General features: G+C 35.7%; 1 protein-coding gene across 6 annotated transcripts in view; it reads right to left on the reverse strand.

Moving 5' to 3' along the window:
- The window catches only part of LOC136849064 (kinesin-like protein KIF26B), a 591,672-nt gene that overhangs the window by 163,032 nt on the left and 408,004 nt on the right, over window positions 1-20,636 (reverse strand). For all 6 annotated transcript variants that reach the window (XR_010856224.1, XM_067121978.1, XM_067121977.1 and 3 more), the window contains one exon: window positions 17,515-17,752. Coding sequence is in view for 5 of the 6 variants with exons in the window: in XM_067121978.1 (XP_066978079.1) it covers window positions 17,515-17,752 (238 nt within the window). In the remaining variant the exon portion in view is untranslated. The remainder of the gene's footprint in view (window positions 1-17,514; window positions 17,753-20,636) is intronic.

The following is a 20,636-nucleotide window of genomic DNA, read 5'->3' on the forward strand; positions in this document are numbered from 1 at the left end:
CATTCACCGCATGCGTCTGTTTAGAGTTAGACGGTTTTGTTCCCAAATGGAAAGTCTCCGAGGAAGCGCTCTTTTTTATCATTTAGTCACTATTTAATCTCTGACAGGTGTTTCTTGAAAATCAGACAGGTGACTTTGATATCACCCAGGCCCTCCGTATTTCTTGGTCTTCATGAAATGACACATTGGACCTATCAGTTGAAGCCCATATTACAAAATGAAAACAAACTGATTTCCAAATGACAATAAATTGATTTCCAAAGTTTCTGGTAAACATTTTTCTCCCCAGTACATTATTTTACTATATTGTGAGATCGGCCTAATTCAATAATTTCTACATACGAAAGAAATTTCAAAAAAAAAAAAAAGTTATGCCACTACATTTTAAATCTGAGACATCATACTTTTACCTATTTAAGTCATGAAGCAAAGAGGAGCTCATTTCAGTGTTAAAAACGCATTCTTTGTGTTTGTCTTGAATGATTGAGATAACGCCACTGTATATAACCAAGCTTAAGTGATAAATATAAAGCATGAGCTTTCGACCTTCACTGAGGTCCTCTTCAGCTGTCTTGAAAGAAGAGATAAAGGAACGCAAGGATCGTGACGAGGAAGTCACCCTGAAAGTAAATGCTTCGCTGTCCTATAAAAAAAGGTGGGGGTGGACACCGCAATACCAATCCCCTTCACATTCCCTTTTCCACGGGTCGCATTATCTTCCATTCCATACGAGTAAAAGATAGGTCTAGGCCCCCCTCTTACTTTATCTATTTTTATTTTCCCGTGCCCGGCCTAAATCAGGGCATGAGGATGCCTGTCCCATTGACCTCCACCCATACAAACCTCCATGAAAGCTTTGTGGCCGCGATTGACACCGGAATTTACTCAGGAGGCCGTGTAGTTGTTTGAAGGTTGCTGAATAACAGCAGAGGCAAGGGCGGGGCACTGCGATCGCATGTAATTCCTTCAAATTGAACATGAATGCATGATCAACGACTGGGCCCTCTCTCCGATCGTGTGAGACGAGGCAATGGCCTTTGATGACTCCCCAGAACACCCCGTTTCTAGCTCAGAGGAACAGTAAGGTCATGTGCCTGTGAAATTCTTTTACATGAAGTATTATAATGTAGAAAGTAGCTTAGTGGTTAACCGAGTACAGAAACCCTTCCTAGGTTAGGAAATTATATGATGTGTTACCCAAATTTAGTTTCCCCCAACTACAAACAACCAAATTCTCAAACTAGGCTGAGTGCATTTCCTCCTCTGAATAAAAAATGTAAGGAGTTTCAATCCTCCTATTCTAGGTGCCAATGAATTCGACTTCAGAAATGCTCCCACTTTAAACCAAAACGTTTAAGATTTTTGTTTATCTTCGACCAAACGGATTATTAGTTGCTACTTAGCTTTTCAGAAAATACCAGTGAAAATCAGATACACTGGACGCGTTGGCTCCAGTGACTATCGTGTAGCTTTCAAATTCGTACTAGCAACCAATCCTTGTAAACTGACGACGGACATACGAAAGAATAGGTTTCAGTCAGGCTCGTCAAGGCAATAGGGTGAGTAACCTTTTCTTGCACCCTGAAAGAATGTTGACCATTTTGAAAGACTTAAGTAGCTCAGTTTTTTTATCCAGTTTTAGGATACCTACGTACTATGTCTATAACCGTAAAAACAAACATACACAGCCATCAGAGTACGTGAGACCTACAGTCGTGAATTTTTCGCAATAAAACTTTGATATACAGCTTGCAGGATATATATCTTTTATAAATTCTCCATCCCAATATGTCATCAAAGTAGGCAATTGAGAATTTATAGTAAGATCTAAATCATGCCGGCAAATTTTATGAAAATATAAAGGCCCAATAATTCATTAGACTTTATCATGTTTAGTGCCGGTTAATTACTTATAAATCATTTCACCAAAAGCTGTTTCCTATAAACTTCTGGTGACGTTTGTAAGGTCTTTCTCTTTTTCCTTGCAGTTATTTATGTTCCTTTAGATGTTCATTTGTTAACGCTTGTTCTCTCCTCACTGTTTTTCTCTTTTCCATTTGTTCAGCAGTTTGGTCTTAATATTTCTTAATAGCTTCCATTTTCTAATGGTGAGTGATTACAGTAATAAGTTTTTTTTTTTTTAACAAATTTCGAGATTATTCCTTTATAATATCAACATATTCATTACCTTCAATGAGTTCCTCGTTGGGAGAGTTGGTAGAGTTGTCAGCTAGCACTCGCTAGGCCCGAGTTCGAGTCTCCGGTCGGCTAATGAAGAATTAGAGGAATTTATTTCTGGTGATAGAAATTCATTTTTCGTTATAATGTGGTTCGGATTCCACAATAAGCTGTGGGTCCCGTTGCTAGGTAACCAATTGGTTCTTAGCCACGTAAAATAAGTCTAATCCTTCGGGCCAGCCATAGGAGAGCTGTTAATCAGCTCAGTGGTCTGGTAAAACTAAGGTATACTTAACTTTTATGACCTTCAATGATTATATCTCAAAAATCTAGCAGCTCTCTGCAAAGCTTCTAATTAAATCATTCCGAGAATGCGTGATTCCTCATCAACACAGAAGAAGAAGAAGAAGAAGAAGAAGAAGAAGAAGAAGAAGAAGAAGAAGAAGAAGAAGAAGAAGAAGAAGGAGAAGAGAGAGAGAGAGACAGAGAAACAGAGCACACTCCTGATAGCTACGATATTGTACTATGATAACTGCGGTAATGAAGATTGAGGCTCTCCGGTTTTGCCCCTACATAAATCTTGATTTGTCGACGGAAGCTACATGGCGGAGATTAATTGTCGGATAAGCCTTTTGCTTCGCAACTTCTGATTGAAGAATTATCAAGGGAATGCCTTCCTCTCTCTCTCTCTCCTTTCATTCTCATACGCATTTTGTTCCCCGTAGAAAGATATAAGTATCAAAGACTTTCTAAACGATGATGAAAGGAAGCAACTCTTTGTGAGCAATTATCTCTCTCTCTCTCTCTCTCTCTCTCTCTCTCTCTCTCTCTCTCTCTCTCTCTTACAACTGAACGACCCGTGTTCGAAACTCGAACGGGACGAGGTGGGACAGATATGGGTGCGTTCCCTAAAAATCCAACGGGCCTCTGTTGACCTAAGCAATGGATTATGTAATCTAGTTATTAGACGACTGCTGTGGGTCAGCTATGCTGGAGAGAGAGAAAGAGTAAGGAAGGGAGAAAACTAGAGGCAGTGTTTATTGCTCTCTCAAAATATATATCATAAAAAAAACCGAATGGGCTCGACGAAGTAATTCTCACGTTCTTAGGTTTCTTCTTTGTCTCTGACAATAGTTTTCCATCTATTTCTGTAGACAGAGAGAATGCAAGATAAGAAATTGGATAGTTAAATGATGAAAATAATGCATCTAGTTATCCTTTAACGGATAATATATTGCTGTGCTTGAAGATAGTTCCTCGTTGGATGAGTCGGTAGAGCTCTCAGGTAGCACTCTGCTAGGCCCGAGTTCGAGTCTCCGGCCGGCCAATGAAGAATTAGAGGAATTTATTTCTGGTGATTGAAATTCATTTCTCGCTATAATGTGGTTCGGATTCCACGATAAGCTGTAGGTCCCATTGCTAGGCAACCAGTTGGTTCTTAGCCACGTAAAATAAGTCTAATCCTTCGGGCCAGCCCTAGGAGAGCTGTTAATCATCTCAGTGGTCTGGTTAAACTGAGGTGTACTTAACTTTTTTGTGCTTGAAGATGAATATCAAAGCAAGCAGTCATTGGTCTGTTGTTCCATAAAAGGACCTATTCTGTGGCTGGAGTAAAATGATTAGTTATTGCTGGTACATTTTGCAGTAATCCCCCATCGTTTCACATTATAAACTTTTCCATCATATTCAGGGTATCTTGACTGAGCATGCTGAAATGAGCTCATATAAAAGTATTAGTAATGAAAGTTGTTGGGAGAAAGATTCTACCATATGTTGTTAAGGTCGATTTTTCCAAACCAGAAATGAAGCGCTTGTAAATTAAAGTGATTTAGTCATTTGAGTAAAACACTTTAACTGACTGGCAGAAACACAAGAAAATAGTTCAGTCACCAAACCTCTAAGAAGATGCTAACTCAGCACTCCTCAGACTAGTCAAATTCTTGACGATTTGCCGTGATTTCCAAAAATACGTTTTTATACAAATTCGTAGTTTCGAACCCTCATTTTAACTCACTGCCACCTCATATCACCCTCTAAAAAAACATTGAATTTGAACCTGAGATTCCTATCTCAATACCCAAGATTTTCAAAGCCAGCTCGCTCCACTCATGCTACGCCATTGGTGATACTTGACTCCTGACGACCTAATCCTTTCTCCATATAACAGTGACCTTCCTTGACCTTCAACTGAGGGCCACGTTCTGCTGGTTCATGTCACTCGTGCCGGTTACAAGGGCAGCCATTTAAGCCGATGTTCTCCGAATCGGCCTCACTTGAGGGTTCTTCACGAATCTCGAAAAAGGCCCTCGACCATATCTACGGGCGTTAGGTAACCCGGACGAAAGTTTATATATCTGATGTTTTATTATTTACTGAGAGAAAGAGAATATTTTACGGAAGTCCTAAAAGATTACCAAGTCGAAAACAGGAAACAAACTTAACGCTTCTTCCAATTTTTTTATTAGTTTACTTCAGGACATAGTTTTTTTTAAATGGCATCTCCCGGATATAATTTCTATGATTGCTTCATTACATCATGTAGTCTGTGAGCGGAAATGCTATTTCCATAATTACGGTTTCCCTCCACAAAATCGTTTCATTTATCTAAAACTTTTTTTTATATGGATATTTTGTTCAAGTCATTTTTACCATAAGCGGCAACAAGTTTCCCTTCCGTCTTCATATTCATTTCGTCTAAGCTCTCGTGCTTTCTTGCTAATTAATTATAATCAGATATACGCAGAGATATAAAACAGAAGAGGAACGTGTAACACAAAGAACATGCCATGAGCGAATAATTCACGGGTTGCAACAAACACAGCAAAGGAGGGAAGATATGAGCTTAATGGTACGAGAAAAGTGATAGAAAAGATGGGTACCATTAGAGGAGGAGGACGTAAGGAAGGCAATACGAGAAAAAGGAAATATAGACCAGACAGGTATGCATAAGGAGGTGCAATAACGATAAAGCGAACATAAGCATGAAAGGAAGATATGAAGTTGAGAAGAATAGGATGGAGAGCCTGGCTCACTGAAGAAAACATTAGGAAGAGAAGATAAGAGAGGACGACATAAGCGCAATAGAATAGGATAATTATAAACGGCAGTAAAAGGAGTTGCAGAAAAGAATATCCGTGTGGTCCAGGTGGGGCACGAGGAGGAATAAGGGTCAGGGGGAAAGATGAGAAGGGGGGGAGGCCAGGTTGGGACAGGACCCAACGAGCAACGCTGACCATAAAGCGAACCAGAGACGCTGAGAGAGAGAGAGAGAGAGAGAGAGAGAGAGAGAGAGAGAGAGAGAGAGAGAGAGAGAGGAGAGAGAGAGAGAGAGAGAGAGAGAGAGAGAGAGAGAGAGAGAGAGAAGAGGGAGAGAGAGAGAGACAGAGAGACAGACAGACAGACAGACAGACAGACAGACAGAGAAAAGAAGAAGAGAGAGAGAGAGAGAGCCAAAGAAGAAGAAGAAGAAGAAGAAGAAGAGAGAGAGAGAGAGAGAGAGAGAGAGAGAGAGCCAAAGAAGAAGAAGAAGAAGAAGAAGAAGAAGAGAGAGAGAGAGAGAGAGAGAGAGAGAATGCCTTGGAAGCGCGGCAGAAGGAAGGTTGATGGAGAAACCTAACCGCGGAAAAGGTTGGCCGACTCCATGTATTTCCCCCGACGTAAAGGAATCCCAGATGGTATCGCCTTCAAGTTATTTCCGCGGGTCGACCAACAAACGGTCAGGCAGCAAGGTGCTGTTGTTGGTTGCTCTTAATGCTCCGTAGTCTGGGATGGGTTAGCGGCGCGGCGGGGAAAGAAGCGGGATGGGGCTGTCGGGAGCTGGAACAGGGTACAGGGACGGCGAGGAAAGTAGTGGAATGGGAATGGTAGAATTCGAGGAGCGATTGTAAAGGATGAACTTAAAGTGGCTGTAAGAGCAGAAACAGGAGTGGAGTTAAAGTAGCGTTGTTCCCTGGGTGAAAGAAAGAGGTCGAAAATGAGTGAATTTGTAAGGCGAGTGTGCCAGGTGCTTGATTTACGCCCATTTCTCCGTTTCTCCATTTGCTGTGAGGTAACCAACTGCACCCATCTGGTCCGACTTTGAGAACTAAAAGAGAAACAAATAAAACAAGAGGAGAAAATGCGGAAAAATAAGACTCATTAGCCAAGTGATTGGTTATGACATCTTGGCAAAGATGTAAACAAGAAAAAAACTCCAGAACAGTGAGGAATTAACCAACTAGTTCCGACAACTCTGAATTTGTAAAGTAAAGGACGAACGTCATTCAGTGCAGCCGGCTATTCACTAGTCATGAGTTGGCGCATTCTCCAAAATATATTTCCTGGAATTAACACTGATATTATTAGGTATCTAGAAACCTTCTCTGATTACATCCTATTCATCTTTTTGTAATACCACTATAAAATTAAAATGGACAGCAATACTGTAAATAAAAATAAGACGCAACTCTTGTATTTTACCTGTTGTCATATTTATGACTTGTGTATTTCGGAAATTCACCAGACATGAGGAGTAGCATATATTATTATTATTATTATTATTATTATTATTATTATTATTATTATTATTATTATTATTATTTCAGTAGATGAAACCTATTCACTTGGAACAAGCACATAGGGGTCATTGACTTGAAATTTAAGCTTCCAAAGAATGTTGGTTTCAACCTCCCACCGCAGACCCCACACTGCAGCAGTTACTGACCATAATACAGAACCAGTGATTTTTCATCTCCCGGGGGAGACGCGAATCCGCGACATCTTATTGGCATGCCACGACCCTAACCACTATACCAGCGGACCAGCTGAAGATTCAATATCAAAATCACATAGACTATAGAAAATATGTCTAACTTTCACTTCAATTTGTACTTTAGCTCTTATTGTTTATTTTTCCCAGTACTTTCTTCTGGGAAATCGGGAATTACCACCGTCTCTCAGAGAAGACCCTCTTTGGAGGGGTAGTACTGTCAGTGCACCTTATGCGGTGCACTGTAGACACTACTTAAGGTTCTTGCAGCAGTTCTTCGGTCCCCGGCTGCAACCCCCTTTTAATTCTTTTACTGTACCTTTGTTCATATTCACTTTCTTCCCTCTTACTTTCCACTCTCTCCTAACAATTGTTTCATTATGCAGCTGCGAGGTTTTCCTCCTGTTACACCTGTCAAACCATTTTACTTAAAATTTCCCTTTTAGCGCTGAACGACCTCATCTGTCCCAGCGCTTGGCCTTTGACCTAAATTTTAAATTCCATTCTCAGAAAAGAACAACATTCTTCTAAGCGTTCAGTAAATAAAAAAAAACACGCATATTTCCTCTCTCAGTTCATTCACTGACAAATTGTGACGACGGTGCCGTCTAACGCAAAACTCAAAGAAGCTATCTTTAAACATCCCTGATAATAGTAACCTTCGGCGCGCAGATCTGCACACGATTTCAAAGTGATGAAAGAGCGTTTGAATTCGCCGGGTAAATACGCGTACCCTTGAAAACAGGTGAATCATGCAACAAACTCATTCACTTCGTTTCATTAAAGGTTCATTATCATATATCATGATAAGCGGAACAGGTAAACATGTTTTTGATTTACAAGTAATATAATATCAGGGCTAGATTCTGTAAACAGTCATATACATTATTATGTTTGATCGTTGCCAAATACTCACATGTACATAAATACCTGGGAACTGACAAAGATTCCGATTTTTGACCCAAAGGCTTTCTATTTGAAAGTCATGAAAACAAGTATAAATAATATATATATATATATATATATATATATATATATATATATATATATATATATATATATATATATATATATATATATATATATATATGAAATGATAAACTAGAAGTATTATATCAAATCAAGCCACTATACCTTGGGAGTAACTTATCCACAGGAGACATTAAAACTAGGACGTGCATTTGTCCTGAATCCTGGTGAGGGCGATGTACTTTCAAATGCGATTCCCCTTAGGAGTAAGTTATTCTTAAGATATAGTGAACTCGATATTGAATGCTGTTTCTTGCTGCTTAATATTTGTGAATAAAGGTAAGTCACGAGTGTATAAGAGAAAAAATTATATATATATATATATATATATATATATATATATATATATATATATATATATATATATATATATAATGGATAGATAGACAAATACATTTGAGGTACAAGTTCTCTCAGTCATGTATTTGTGTACATGCAAGCTGTAAACATTTCAAGAACTGCTAATACAGCAACAACTGTATCTCTTACCAACAAATGATGAAATTAAGACACGAAAAATGTAAACTATAACGAAACAATTAAAGAACACGTTATCTCATTGCCAAACGAAATGAACGCCGGGAACAAAGGAAAGTAGACAATTATCTGATTGAGCGAAACTTTGGGATCTTTCGTAATTAACTTTTTCTGCTGTCTTTAAATATGCATTAGTTCGCCCAACTCATCTTATGAGGAGGTGGATCCAGAGCCCAAAGTTTCATCTTCAGAGGGTCTCTCTCTCTCTCTCTCTCTCTCTCTCTCTCTCTCTCTCTCTCTCTCTCTCTCTCTCGTGTATTCTTTTATGCATCTCCTTCTCTTTTCGTGGTTTCCTTTTTTCTTCATCGATTCGTTTTTATCCTCCGTTGTCCGGATAAAAGACTGACTCTCTCTCTCTCTCTCTCTCTCTCTCTCTCTCTCTCTCTCTCTCTCTCTCTCTCTCTCTCTCTCTCTCTCTTACCCTCCGACATTTTCCTCGCACGTTTTTTCATGGATGGAACACAAAAGTCAGCCAATTATTTGATCTCTCTCTCTTTCAAACTTTTTCACATCTTCTTTCTTCTTCTCTATCTCGTTTCGTTATTTTCTCAGGTGTCAGCCAACCTCTCTCTCTCTCTCTCTCTCTCTCTCTCTCTCTCTCTCTCTCTCTCTCTCTCTCTCTGTTTTTTCCTCTAAATATCGAGACGCGGAAGTCAGTCAATCTCTTGAGCTCTTTTGTAAAGAACAAACTTATATGGAAAATAGTCTTGAGGGGAATCGGGGGGGACTCAAAGCTTTGTTATCTCGACGCTCAAAGAAAATGGGGAGAAAAATGTACTCGTGTTTGTTTGTGACGAATTTGGTGAATGTTCATTAGGTTTCTGGTTTTTCTTTATTTCTAACCCTATATAGTCCGTAGGGTATTTTTGTATAAGGTTACTGGGGCTCTGGCCTAACGTAACTTCTTAATAGATTGTAACGTAAGTGCTAAAGAAAAAAAATAAGTGTCCCAATTGTTGTTGTTTTTTTTATTTTTTTAATATGCATTTTTTTTTTATTTATTTATTTATTTATTTATTTATTTATTTATTTATTTATTTATTTATTTTGCTCTTCCGGGCTGATATTATTGGAGCATCAGACTAACTTAACACTTAAATCTCATTTGAACAGACAGAATGCAACATATTGGTACTATGGAAAAAAAATAAAAATGACCCACTTGTTGCCGTTTATCATTTGTAAAATTTGCAAATCTTTGTGTTATATTTATTTTCTTTTTAATTTATGCTCATCAGGACTGATCAGAGAATTTTTATTGCAGCATCAACCTAACCTGACATTTAAATCTGAACTAAAGAGACAGATATTATAGCATAAGGTATCAAAGGTAGGAGGCAATGAACATAACTATTTATTCAAAAGGATATACTTAGAAAAGAATAATGATGTTTTCCAAAAATTTTTCAGTGTTTTTTCATAACGAATAAAATAGTTGTTATTATTAAAAAAGTAAAGAAATAATCATAATTAGAGCATATGTGAAGTCAGATATTCGCAGGCAAATTTTATACGAACGATTTTCCTACATTGCACAGTAATGACCCCAGTTACTGCTTAATCTGGCGTAATTAAAGTTTTGAAATAACACTGGGAATATTTATATGCTCGGGCATAATTTGTTTGAATCGAAACCTATCAGGGCGCTCGTAATGGCATCGATGGAGTCGGTCTCAAAATTTGTCGGCAAATCCGATCGCCTGTGCCGTTTTATCCAATCCCCAATCATGGATAATCTGCGACAATCACGTCCAATCACCCAACAATCAGCATCCTATTACAATGCGTGGACTTGATTATCCGTATAGCTGATTACAGCAATATTGCCGAATGAATTGCTCTCCTGGTCCCGCCTAATATTGCTGTTCTCCGCGGCTTTGCTCCGAAAGTATTTATGCGTTATGAAGCATATTCCGTTTTGTGATTAAAATTTTCATTTTTTGCCTTTTCTCGTTTTGATTACTAAAGATTTCTGGTTAAAAGCGTAAGATCCTTTGTTTATTCCTTTCACGTATTACTGAATATTTTAACAATCTTGCATTACACCACTGCATCTCCGAGAAAAATCAATATTTGATTTAGACCATTTCATGCATAGTATCTTGTATAACACGTTAGTAATTAGGTCATTAGCCAGTTTTTGTCCTTTCACAGGTACAAAAGACAATATGAAATCCCTCGCTTAGAAAACAATGGTGGATCTTCGCAGCCGAGAGGCTAATTTCCAAATCCATGCTCCAAAGTAATCTATCTGTACAAACAACAAAAATGCATTACCTCCATATTTTCAAATAAGAATGAAATCTAAATATATATATATATATATATATATATATATATATATATATATATATATATATATATATAAATGAAATATAAATATATATATATATATATATATATATATATATATATATATATATATATATATATATATATATATATATATATATATATATGTGTGTGTGTGTGTGTGTGTCTGTGTGTGTGTGTAAACATAACCATTATATGTGGTTTTGATTTTGAATACCGAGTTTATTTAACATTTGAAAAGTTTGTTTTCCTACGGGTTGACTGGATGAGTTACTGAATGCTGTAACTAGCGTAATGTTGACAAAAACTTTACCGAATACGCAAATAAACTGCTTTCCCTTTTTCTATTTTACAGACACGATTGTGCTGCTATACAGGGAAAGAACTTTGCCATCCAGTCCGCGTTTGTTTTCGAAAGGTAGGTTCTGAGAATATGTTTGTAATTTTTTCCACCTAGCTGTTGGTTTCTGAGGTTTTATTGTAACCCGTTACCGCTCAGAATAGATACCCAAGGTAAATTGGTAGTTCTTAATCATTCGTATGAGGCTGCGAGCCCCATCTGTGGCTGTAAGATTCAATAACTACTTTAGTCTTACAAGACCCAGTTATTACTACTTGTACAACAAGTACTCTGAAACCACCTCTTTTATTTGCGCTTATGATCGACTTACGATTGATTGAGGGAATAATTTCCCTTATCCACATGTGTAAACCAGAACGAAGTAAATCACAATTTAGATTATTCACGGTAAAATGTTATATTGAAATAGTACTAAATACGACTACTCAACGACTAGATTTCCCGTGATTTACCTTTTCCATAGAATTAAAAAGGTTTTTACAAATAAGAGAAGGGTCAATATACTCTATTAAATCCTTCCTCGGGGCTATACACTCTTAGCCGTAATAATTAATGAAAATTTAAATATCTTTACCTTGATCTTATGATCACGAAAATGAACATACTGATTAATAAATCAATACTCATGCTAATTAATAAATATATGAATTAAATAATAAGTAAACAGATAAATAAGTAAATACGTTGGAAACAGACTGACAGATAAGTAGGTACCTAAATGAATACACGAAGGAACCAGTCAAGAATGGAACCGTAGAAACACTTGTAAATACACACCTATAGAGGTAAAAGCTCCTCCCTAGGAACTTGTCGTATTGATTTCACTTCAGGTGAAGGACTAAGAACTGGAAGCTAGCCTCTTCAAGCCTGAGATCGCTCCATAAAGCTGCCTCTTCCCAGAGGAACGCACCTTTGTTGTCTCGTAATGCCTTATGGCTACCATTCTTCCTCTCAGTCCTGTCTCTCCCTTTACGCTTTCCCGTTAGCGTAACTGGTCGGTGTTCGCGAGTTGTTGTTTGTTAGAGAGATACGAATGAACGAACGCTCCTTGTGACGTACTGTAGCGAGCAAAATTTGGGGTTTAACGTCTGCCTGAAGATGGCAAGGAGCTTACTCAATTGCAGCTAAGTAGGCCTACCTATCGCTTTACGTTTTCCCGTTAGCGTAACTGGTCGGTGTTCGCGAGTTGTTGTTTGTTAGAGAGAGATGCGATGAACGAACGCTCCTTGTGACGTACTGTAGCGAAGCAAAATTTGCAACGTTTGCCTGAGGATGGCAGGCTTACTCAATTGCAGCTAAGTAGGCCTACCTATCGCTTTACGTTTTCCCGTTAGCGTAACTGGTCAGTGTTCGCAAGTTTTTGTTTGTTAGATAGATGCGAACGAATGAACTTTCTTGGTGACGTATTGTAGCGACCGAACTTGGTTTAACGTTCGTCTGACGATGGTAAGGAGCTTACGCAACTGCAGCCAAGTAGTACTATCTCTTGCTTTACGCTTTCCCGTTAGCGTAACTGGTCAATGTTCGCAAGCTTTTGTTCGTTAGATAGATGCGAACGAACGCTCCTTGTGACGTACCCTAGGAAGCGAAATTGCTTATGCGTTCGTCTGCGGATGGTAAGGAGCTTACTCAACTGCAGCAAAGTACTCGTAGTAAGACGAGAGAGCGATGCTAAACTTAGGTGTCTCACCTGCTGCTCTTAATTAACACGAGCCCTTATAATTATGTTACGAAAGTAAATATTATATTTCAATTAAACGAGATCCCAAGAGCAAAGATTTAAAGTTCTCCCTGATTTCGCTGAGCAATCTTGATGTGTGTTGACTTTAGTTGGATAATTTATACCTCAATGTTGCTTTACAAAAATACTAAAACTTAGTAAAGGAATTTTATTTTATTGTGTTTATCTGTGATTTTGCTTACTTCCTTCTTAGCAAGCAAACACGATGAAATTGTTTTAATTATGCTTGAGCGCTAAAGCTATGTTGATATAGGTTGGACTAAGATATAATTATTCTTTTTACTTTTGTAATTATGACTCTCTATGGACAGGATTTTTTTATCAGGTTTATGAAGAAATATGAAATAACCTTCAGTTAAAAAAACAGTATACATCTAAACCCTCCCCTTTATAGTTAACTCTGTCTTTGAAAGATTGTGCAATATCCTTGGAGATTAAACCCCCTACCGATAACATATTACTTGGTGGTGGAAATAGTACATAATTTTGGTTCAAATATGAAAAGTAAATTCCCAGATATTAATTTTGGTAAATGAAAGCAATACTTTTTTTCTAATCATTATCATTTTCTTTCATGCTCTTTAAAAATTACCAATCGACTAATTACTCCTAAATATACTATTCAGAGATGGAGCATAAAAGGAATTGTGAGAATCAGTACCTAAACGTAAACGTTCATACGTTTATGTACATGCCGCTGTTTAAGAGACTTATACAAATTCTCTAAATTTCATAGTGAAAAAACATGTTAATTAAGTTAATTTTACATCGAATTAATGTAATTGCATGTTAAAAAATATATATTTGTAGACAGGGAAAGCAATAAAGAGCAGACAAAACAGCAGACAAATAAAGGAAGGGAAAAAGACCAGGAGTAAAGTTTCTCTTACACTTCAGTGTGTTGTATCGAACGCGGCCATCGGCTTCTGTTGTTCTTCATCTTAACGTTCGCTTTTCTTCCCCGAGTTGGTGTTTGAGTTAGGAGAGAAGATAGAGAGGAGAAGTGAGAAGTTATAATGGAGATAAAAGATTAAGGAGATATTTGTTATCGAGGGAAGAGAGAGAGAGTGAGAGAAAGAGAGAGAGAGCAACTAAGCATTTTTATCAGAGAAACTCAATAAAGATAAAAATAACAGGAGCAATATTTCATTGGAAGATCCTAGTCGAGGGAACGAGATTGTAAATAAAAAAATATAATCTTTTTTAAGTTCCAAGTTTGATCATTCCAAGAACATAAAAGGAATAACAATGTTATTTTTTTTATCAAAGTTGCTACAGGAGTTTTTTATTTTTGTTCCGTGATAAAATTCTGGAAAGGAATTACAAAATATTAAAAGATTTTCTACAAAGGATTGTGTAAGAAATTGTGTTTGTCAGAATTCCTTAGCTGCCATGTAGTTATTACTCAAAATTAAATAATTTTAGATAACATGCACAAATAGAGATAGGAATCCATCTCTCTCTCTCTCTCTCTCTCTCTCTCTCTCTCTCTCTCTCTCTCTCTCTCTCTCTCTCTCTCTCTCTCTCTCTATTACGAAAATAGAAAATTCGATACTGTGTAGATATTTAACGATAAATGTTCACTGCTGAGTTTTCGTTAATTTATTTGTTTATCAGAATGAAGTTATTATTCATTTATTACTATTTATCAATTAATTTTGTATTTATTTATTCAACTTATATTTATTATTGCAAATCACTAGTATTACCCTACGCTTGGTACTCCAAACTTATTGTGATTTCGGACTGGTAATGTTTGTGGAAAAAAATATTGTTTGCCTCGGAAATTTAAAAAAAAAACGCAAAACAGAATCGAAATATTTCAACAAAATACCTTTTGAAATATTTAAGGCATTAGAATAACAATGACGACTGCACCTACCAGAATCTATTTGTTGTAGATAAGACATTCTTTTATAGCTGGATGCTGATTATGTAGACCTTTATTCGCATTAAGATAGGAAGTTGTTCGCATCATAATAAAAACAACAGGCTAAACAGGACGGAAATATACGATCAAAAGTGCCATAGTTGACGCTAATTAAAAATAAAGTAATTTTACGTAACTTACAGGAAAGAGGATTACCGTAAGCCTCTCTCTCTCTCTCTCTCTCTCTCTCTCTCTCTCACACACACACACACACAAAATCTCTAGGAATTAAATTCATTAAATTCATTTTTTCAAGCTACAGGATGATGGATGCTTGAAACCGCTCTCTCTCTCTCTCTCTCTCTCTCTCTCTCTCTCTCTCTCTCTCTCTCTCTCTCACAAAATCTCTACGAATTAAATTCATTAAATTCATTTTTTCAAGTTACAGGATGATGGATGCTTGAAACCTCTCTCTCTCTCTCTCTCTCTCTCTCTCTCTCTCTCTCTCTCTCTCTCTCTCTCTCTCTCTCTCTCTCACAAAATCTCTACTAATTAAATTCATTAAATTATTTTTTTCAAGTTACAGGATGATGGATGCTTGAAACCACGCTCTCTCTCTCTCTCTCTCTCTCTCTCTCTCTCTCTCTCTCTCTCTCTCTCTCTCGTTTTTTAAATATAATATAATTGAAGCAGATAACACACCAGGACATATAATGAGTTGCCGTGTAGCATGCGACAATTTCATCACGTTTCTCCTGTTAAAGCTGCAGTTAGCCAGTTAGAGAATCTATATTGGGCGAATATTTTTTGGTAAATGAAATTAAAATTAAATTTTCAAGGCTTATTTTTAAAAGTTCAGTGCAAATTTTCTGTCACCTGATTCACAATTCTTTTAATATATTTATTTATAAGTTGTATTTTATACACGCTGAGTCGGCAATACACACACTTCAAACCAAAGGGTCTATAAGGGACATACATACATTCATACATACATACTTGTGTGTTTATGTCTGATAAACAAAATGTTCATTTAATTCACTGAATTTGAGGACATATATAGATTTCGTAAATAATTTGAGCAAAACAGGTGATATTATAGATTTCGTAAATATTTTTTATATATATATATTTCTTGATCATATAACAGAAAAATATATTATATATATATATATATATATATGAGACACACACACTCTCTCACACATATATAAACACACACACACACACACACACACACACACACACATATATATATATATATATATATATATATATATATATATATATATATATATATATATATATATATATATATATATATATATATATATATATATATATATATATATATATATATATATATATATATATATATATATATATATGCATGTATGTATATTGTATATGTCTGTGTGTGCAAGTCCATGGTTTTTCTGGGACTTTTCTAATAAAATCATTAGAAATATGCATTTGTTTATTTATTAAGATAATTTATATGTATTGCGATGTTCGTACCATTAGCTTATTCTTTGTTCCATCCCTATGAACTGCAATATTAATTATCACTAAGTAAAAGGAAATTAATATATGAATGCTAATATAAACTGCTGAAAAATATTCCATTTTTTGTTCCGTTACTGGAAAAAATAATATTCGTACTATTTCTGTAGGCTTAGTATTCTTTATTGAAACAAGCAATTATTGATTAAAAATGTGTCTAACTCGGATGGACGAAAATGGGGAAGCGGAAAAGCGTTTCATAAACTCTACGGACATTCGGTACCTCGTTTCATTATCTGCATCCGCGGACACAAGATTCATCAGAGCCCACTTTATATTTATTTTTGTATATATTGATGTTTTTGTCAGCGACCATCTTTCCTTATTGCAAGTAAGTATAACATAAATATTTATTAATTAGGCCTAAATCTTATGTTACAACCCATTTATGCTCATTTCACTGATATTTTCTTAGTTTTTCTCAAACTGCTTTCAATGTAAATTATGTTCACCGTTAAATTTTTAACGGTTTGGGTTTCAAAGCCTCAAAATGAAGCGTATCATAAAAGATCTGAAAAGCGAGATATAAACAGTTAAATACATATTTATATTGTAAATACATGTATATATATATATATATATATATATATATATATATATATATATATATATATATAAATATATATATATATATATATATATATATATATATATATGTGTGTGTGTGTGTGTGTGTGTGTGTGTATGTGTGTGTGTATAAGAACACTAATGACTCTTTTGCTAGTTACGGATTGGACTCTTTCAGTGCTATTATTAGTAATGATAATAAAAATTCACACTAAAGTTTATGAATGTTTACAGGTAAATATCATTAATTGCCACTACTATCCCTACATCTGTGACGAAAATTTTGACAATATTCGTGATATTTTCATAGGTTAATAATAATAATTAATAATAATAATAATAATAATAATAATAATAATAATAAATAATAATAATAATAATAATGGTAATAACTCAGCCTTAATTCCAGCATCGATTTTCGCAAATAACTCACAGTAATATCATGTTGCAGCTACAGTACACTCTTCTAAACCACAAGATAATTTTACAAAGAGAATTTGAGGGAAAATGAAGAATATGCACAATTAAACTTTAAATTAAACAGACTTACATTACCTTTCCTTTGCCCAAATTATTAAATAACGCTCATCGTTGATAATTGAACGTACCTTCCCAATGCTCGAAGTCTCCTTACAGGCGAGCTTCTTCAGGAGCTGAGGGGGAACAGGAGGCGGATGATCCCTCAGCGCGGGCCAGTATACCCCGAGGGACGCCATGGTTGGGCTCGGAGGCGTGCTCTCCACAACTCCTCTGGTGCCTGATCCCCCTTCTTCGCCTGCTACAGCAGCGTCGCCCGTGCTGGCATCTGCCCTCCGCCCTGCAACGGGGGAGGGCTTCGGGGATTTCCTGAAAAAGAAGAGGCGGTTGGAAATTAGGTATGTGATTCAGCTTCTGGGTTTTTTTCTTGTTTTTGTGTTCTGATGAAATCTCGTTCTAAATTCTTATAGCTTTTGCGATCAAACACGTAAATATCTTTAGTTTAAAAGTAAAAATAATAACTAGTGATGAAAATATGGATATGTTGTCTACTGTTAATTTGTGTAGTAGAAAATCACAAATAAACAATGGACACTACATGCATATATATTATCACCAGTTGTTTACGTGTTAGAGTATTTGTAATTTTCTGTTATTATAAAGGTAGCCAACGAGTCGGAATGTTTCATTATCGTGTCCTGCTTTATATTTCTAAACAGTCATTTTCCAGGGTACGATAGTGAAACCTTCACGTTCGTTAATTATAGCCATAAATCAAACACGCAAGTAATGTAGAGAAAATTAGGAAAAATTAACTATAATAAACTATATTTTATCAAAGCTGCCAAGGAATGGCATCCGTCACAAACACTGGCCTCTCATGAGAATGAGGATATTTTGTATATTGGAATGAATGAGAAAAGTCACACAGGGACGTACTTGCATAACCTAAGCTGCTATATTATATGTATATTTTTGCAGCCTAATTAATGTTAATGTTTTCATTTTTCGTGGAGGCTCCACCTTTCTTTCAGTTTTTCATTTTCATAATTTCTTTAATATCTTTTCCATGAATTGTATTTACATATTGCTGCTTGCCACTATATTATATGTATTTTTTTTTTTTTTTTTTTTTGCAGCCTAATAATTTTTTATTTTTTCATTTTTCGTGGAGGCTCTACATTTCTTTCAGTTTTTCATTTCATAATTTCTTTAATATCTTTTCCATGAATTCTATTTACATATTGCTGCTTGCCACTATATTATATGCATTTTTTTGCAGCCTAATAATTTTTTTTTTCATTTTTCGTGGAGGCTCTACATTTCTTTTAGTTTTTCATTTTTATAATTTCTTTAATGTCTTTTCCATGAATTCTATATACATATTGCTGCTGCTTAACATGAGGTAGCAGGTTTATAAAACAGAATGTTTGGAAAATGGTTACCAGCTTCATTAGTCCAGCACACCAGCTCCAGATTAATATCGTGATGAAATTTAATGACATAGAGGTAACTTATGTCTGGGTTTATGAGTGATTATTTTTTATAATAACAGCACTTAAACTAATCACACTACATGAAGCGCTTACAAGTTAGTAAAGCTAGAAAACACCACCAGAGCTTACATCAAAGTGAGCGTTTTCTACAATGATAAATGACAATTAAACGTACCAAATGACAGTCATAGTTGGTGCGTTGTTGATTGTTAATAAATACGTATCATTTGAAAATAAAATTCTTGCTTCTTTGTAAGACTAATATGAACAGCACGACAATTATTTTTGTTGGGTTATTAATGATGATGATTACTGTTCAACAAGAATCTATTAAATGTATTTATATGTAATGTTTTCAGGGTAAACCTAACGCAAGTAACAAGCTACTTTAAATAACAAGAGAGTATGGAAAACTTTTCTCATTTTAACATAAACCTACCGTTCGGGGTCATAAAAAGAGATTCCTTGCGTGTATAAGCTGAGATACCAACGTGTGAGTTAATTAGGAAAGTTATATCTTGTTTGACCACAGATTTAATAGGCAGTAAACAGGTTTTATGGTTGTGTAAACAATTACTTTAACGATGCATAAAATAGTTTTAAGGCTTTTCGTCGGCGCATAGGCTTTCTACGCGAGTTTTACTTCATATTCGCTTTCCAGAACTTTATATTCGTCTATTTTGAATCACCTAACAATTTTACAGGTAGGAGATGCTCGTTTTCTGACAAAGGTATGTTCACTGTAGCCCAACAGATCATTTTGTTTTTTTTTTTTGACGGATGCATGGGGCTAGCAACCCCATCCTAAACATCAGTTCTTAGAAACCTGCAACAGATGTTATTCTTGAGGTTTAGCCAGCTATAGGCTCATTGAATTTCGATAAGTGTACGTAGTATTAGTAGCAATTATTTTGAGGAAATTAGGGTTTTGCAGGAGTTTCAAAAAATGTCTTTTTAAAATGTATATACGCCTCTCTCTGAAACGCTGCGATGCAAGCTTTTAAACAGAAGTGATGATGTTTTATTTGAAAAATATTGCTTTTTTTATTAACTTCCGTGGCGTTCAGTTCTTTATTGCATCAAACAATGAGAGCACAGCCAAATGCAAGTATGTATGTGTGTAATTTCTGCAACTCTGACAAATTCTGACAAACTCATAATATTGGATGCAACGTCAGTTCTTTTATATGCTTAAAAAATTTTCATGATTAAGAAAATATAGAAATCAATACTTCCATTTAAATTTCCAGCCATTGTCCTATACGTAACTTATAACTCTACCTCTTCCCCTCCGTGAAACCAGCATACGCATATTCTTTCGGGTATATTGAGCTCCATCAGTACAAAACCGATTACTAAAAATAAACCTTTGAACAAATGCAGTTGCCTTTTTTTAAAATTTACCGACAAAAATGTTTCCGTTGGTAAGCTGTAATAAAAGTTAAGCCAGACCTTGAAAATTTAAGGTAATGTCCTTTATTTTCAACGAAGTTTCGAAAACAAGTCAAGGAAGAAAATTCGCTAAAGCTGAAGAAAATACTTTTTTTATAGTTTGCTGATGACGAATAGCATTATCAAATTAGTAGTTTTTAAAGAGGTACACCAGTTATCGTTTTACAAAGAATATATTTACATTCAACCTGTACGTATCCTTCATATAGTTATCAAAGAAAGAATAAGCAAGCTTCATTCGTGCATTATTTTGAGTAGGACACTGTTATTGAGGAGAGGTGAAAGGAGCTACTGCCTACAGTGTG

The sequence above is a fragment of the Macrobrachium rosenbergii genome, chromosome 20 (assembly GCF_040412425.1).
Source record: "Macrobrachium rosenbergii isolate ZJJX-2024 chromosome 20, ASM4041242v1, whole genome shotgun sequence".
In the NCBI taxonomy this organism is placed as follows: Eukaryota; Metazoa; Arthropoda; class Malacostraca; order Decapoda; family Palaemonidae; genus Macrobrachium; species Macrobrachium rosenbergii.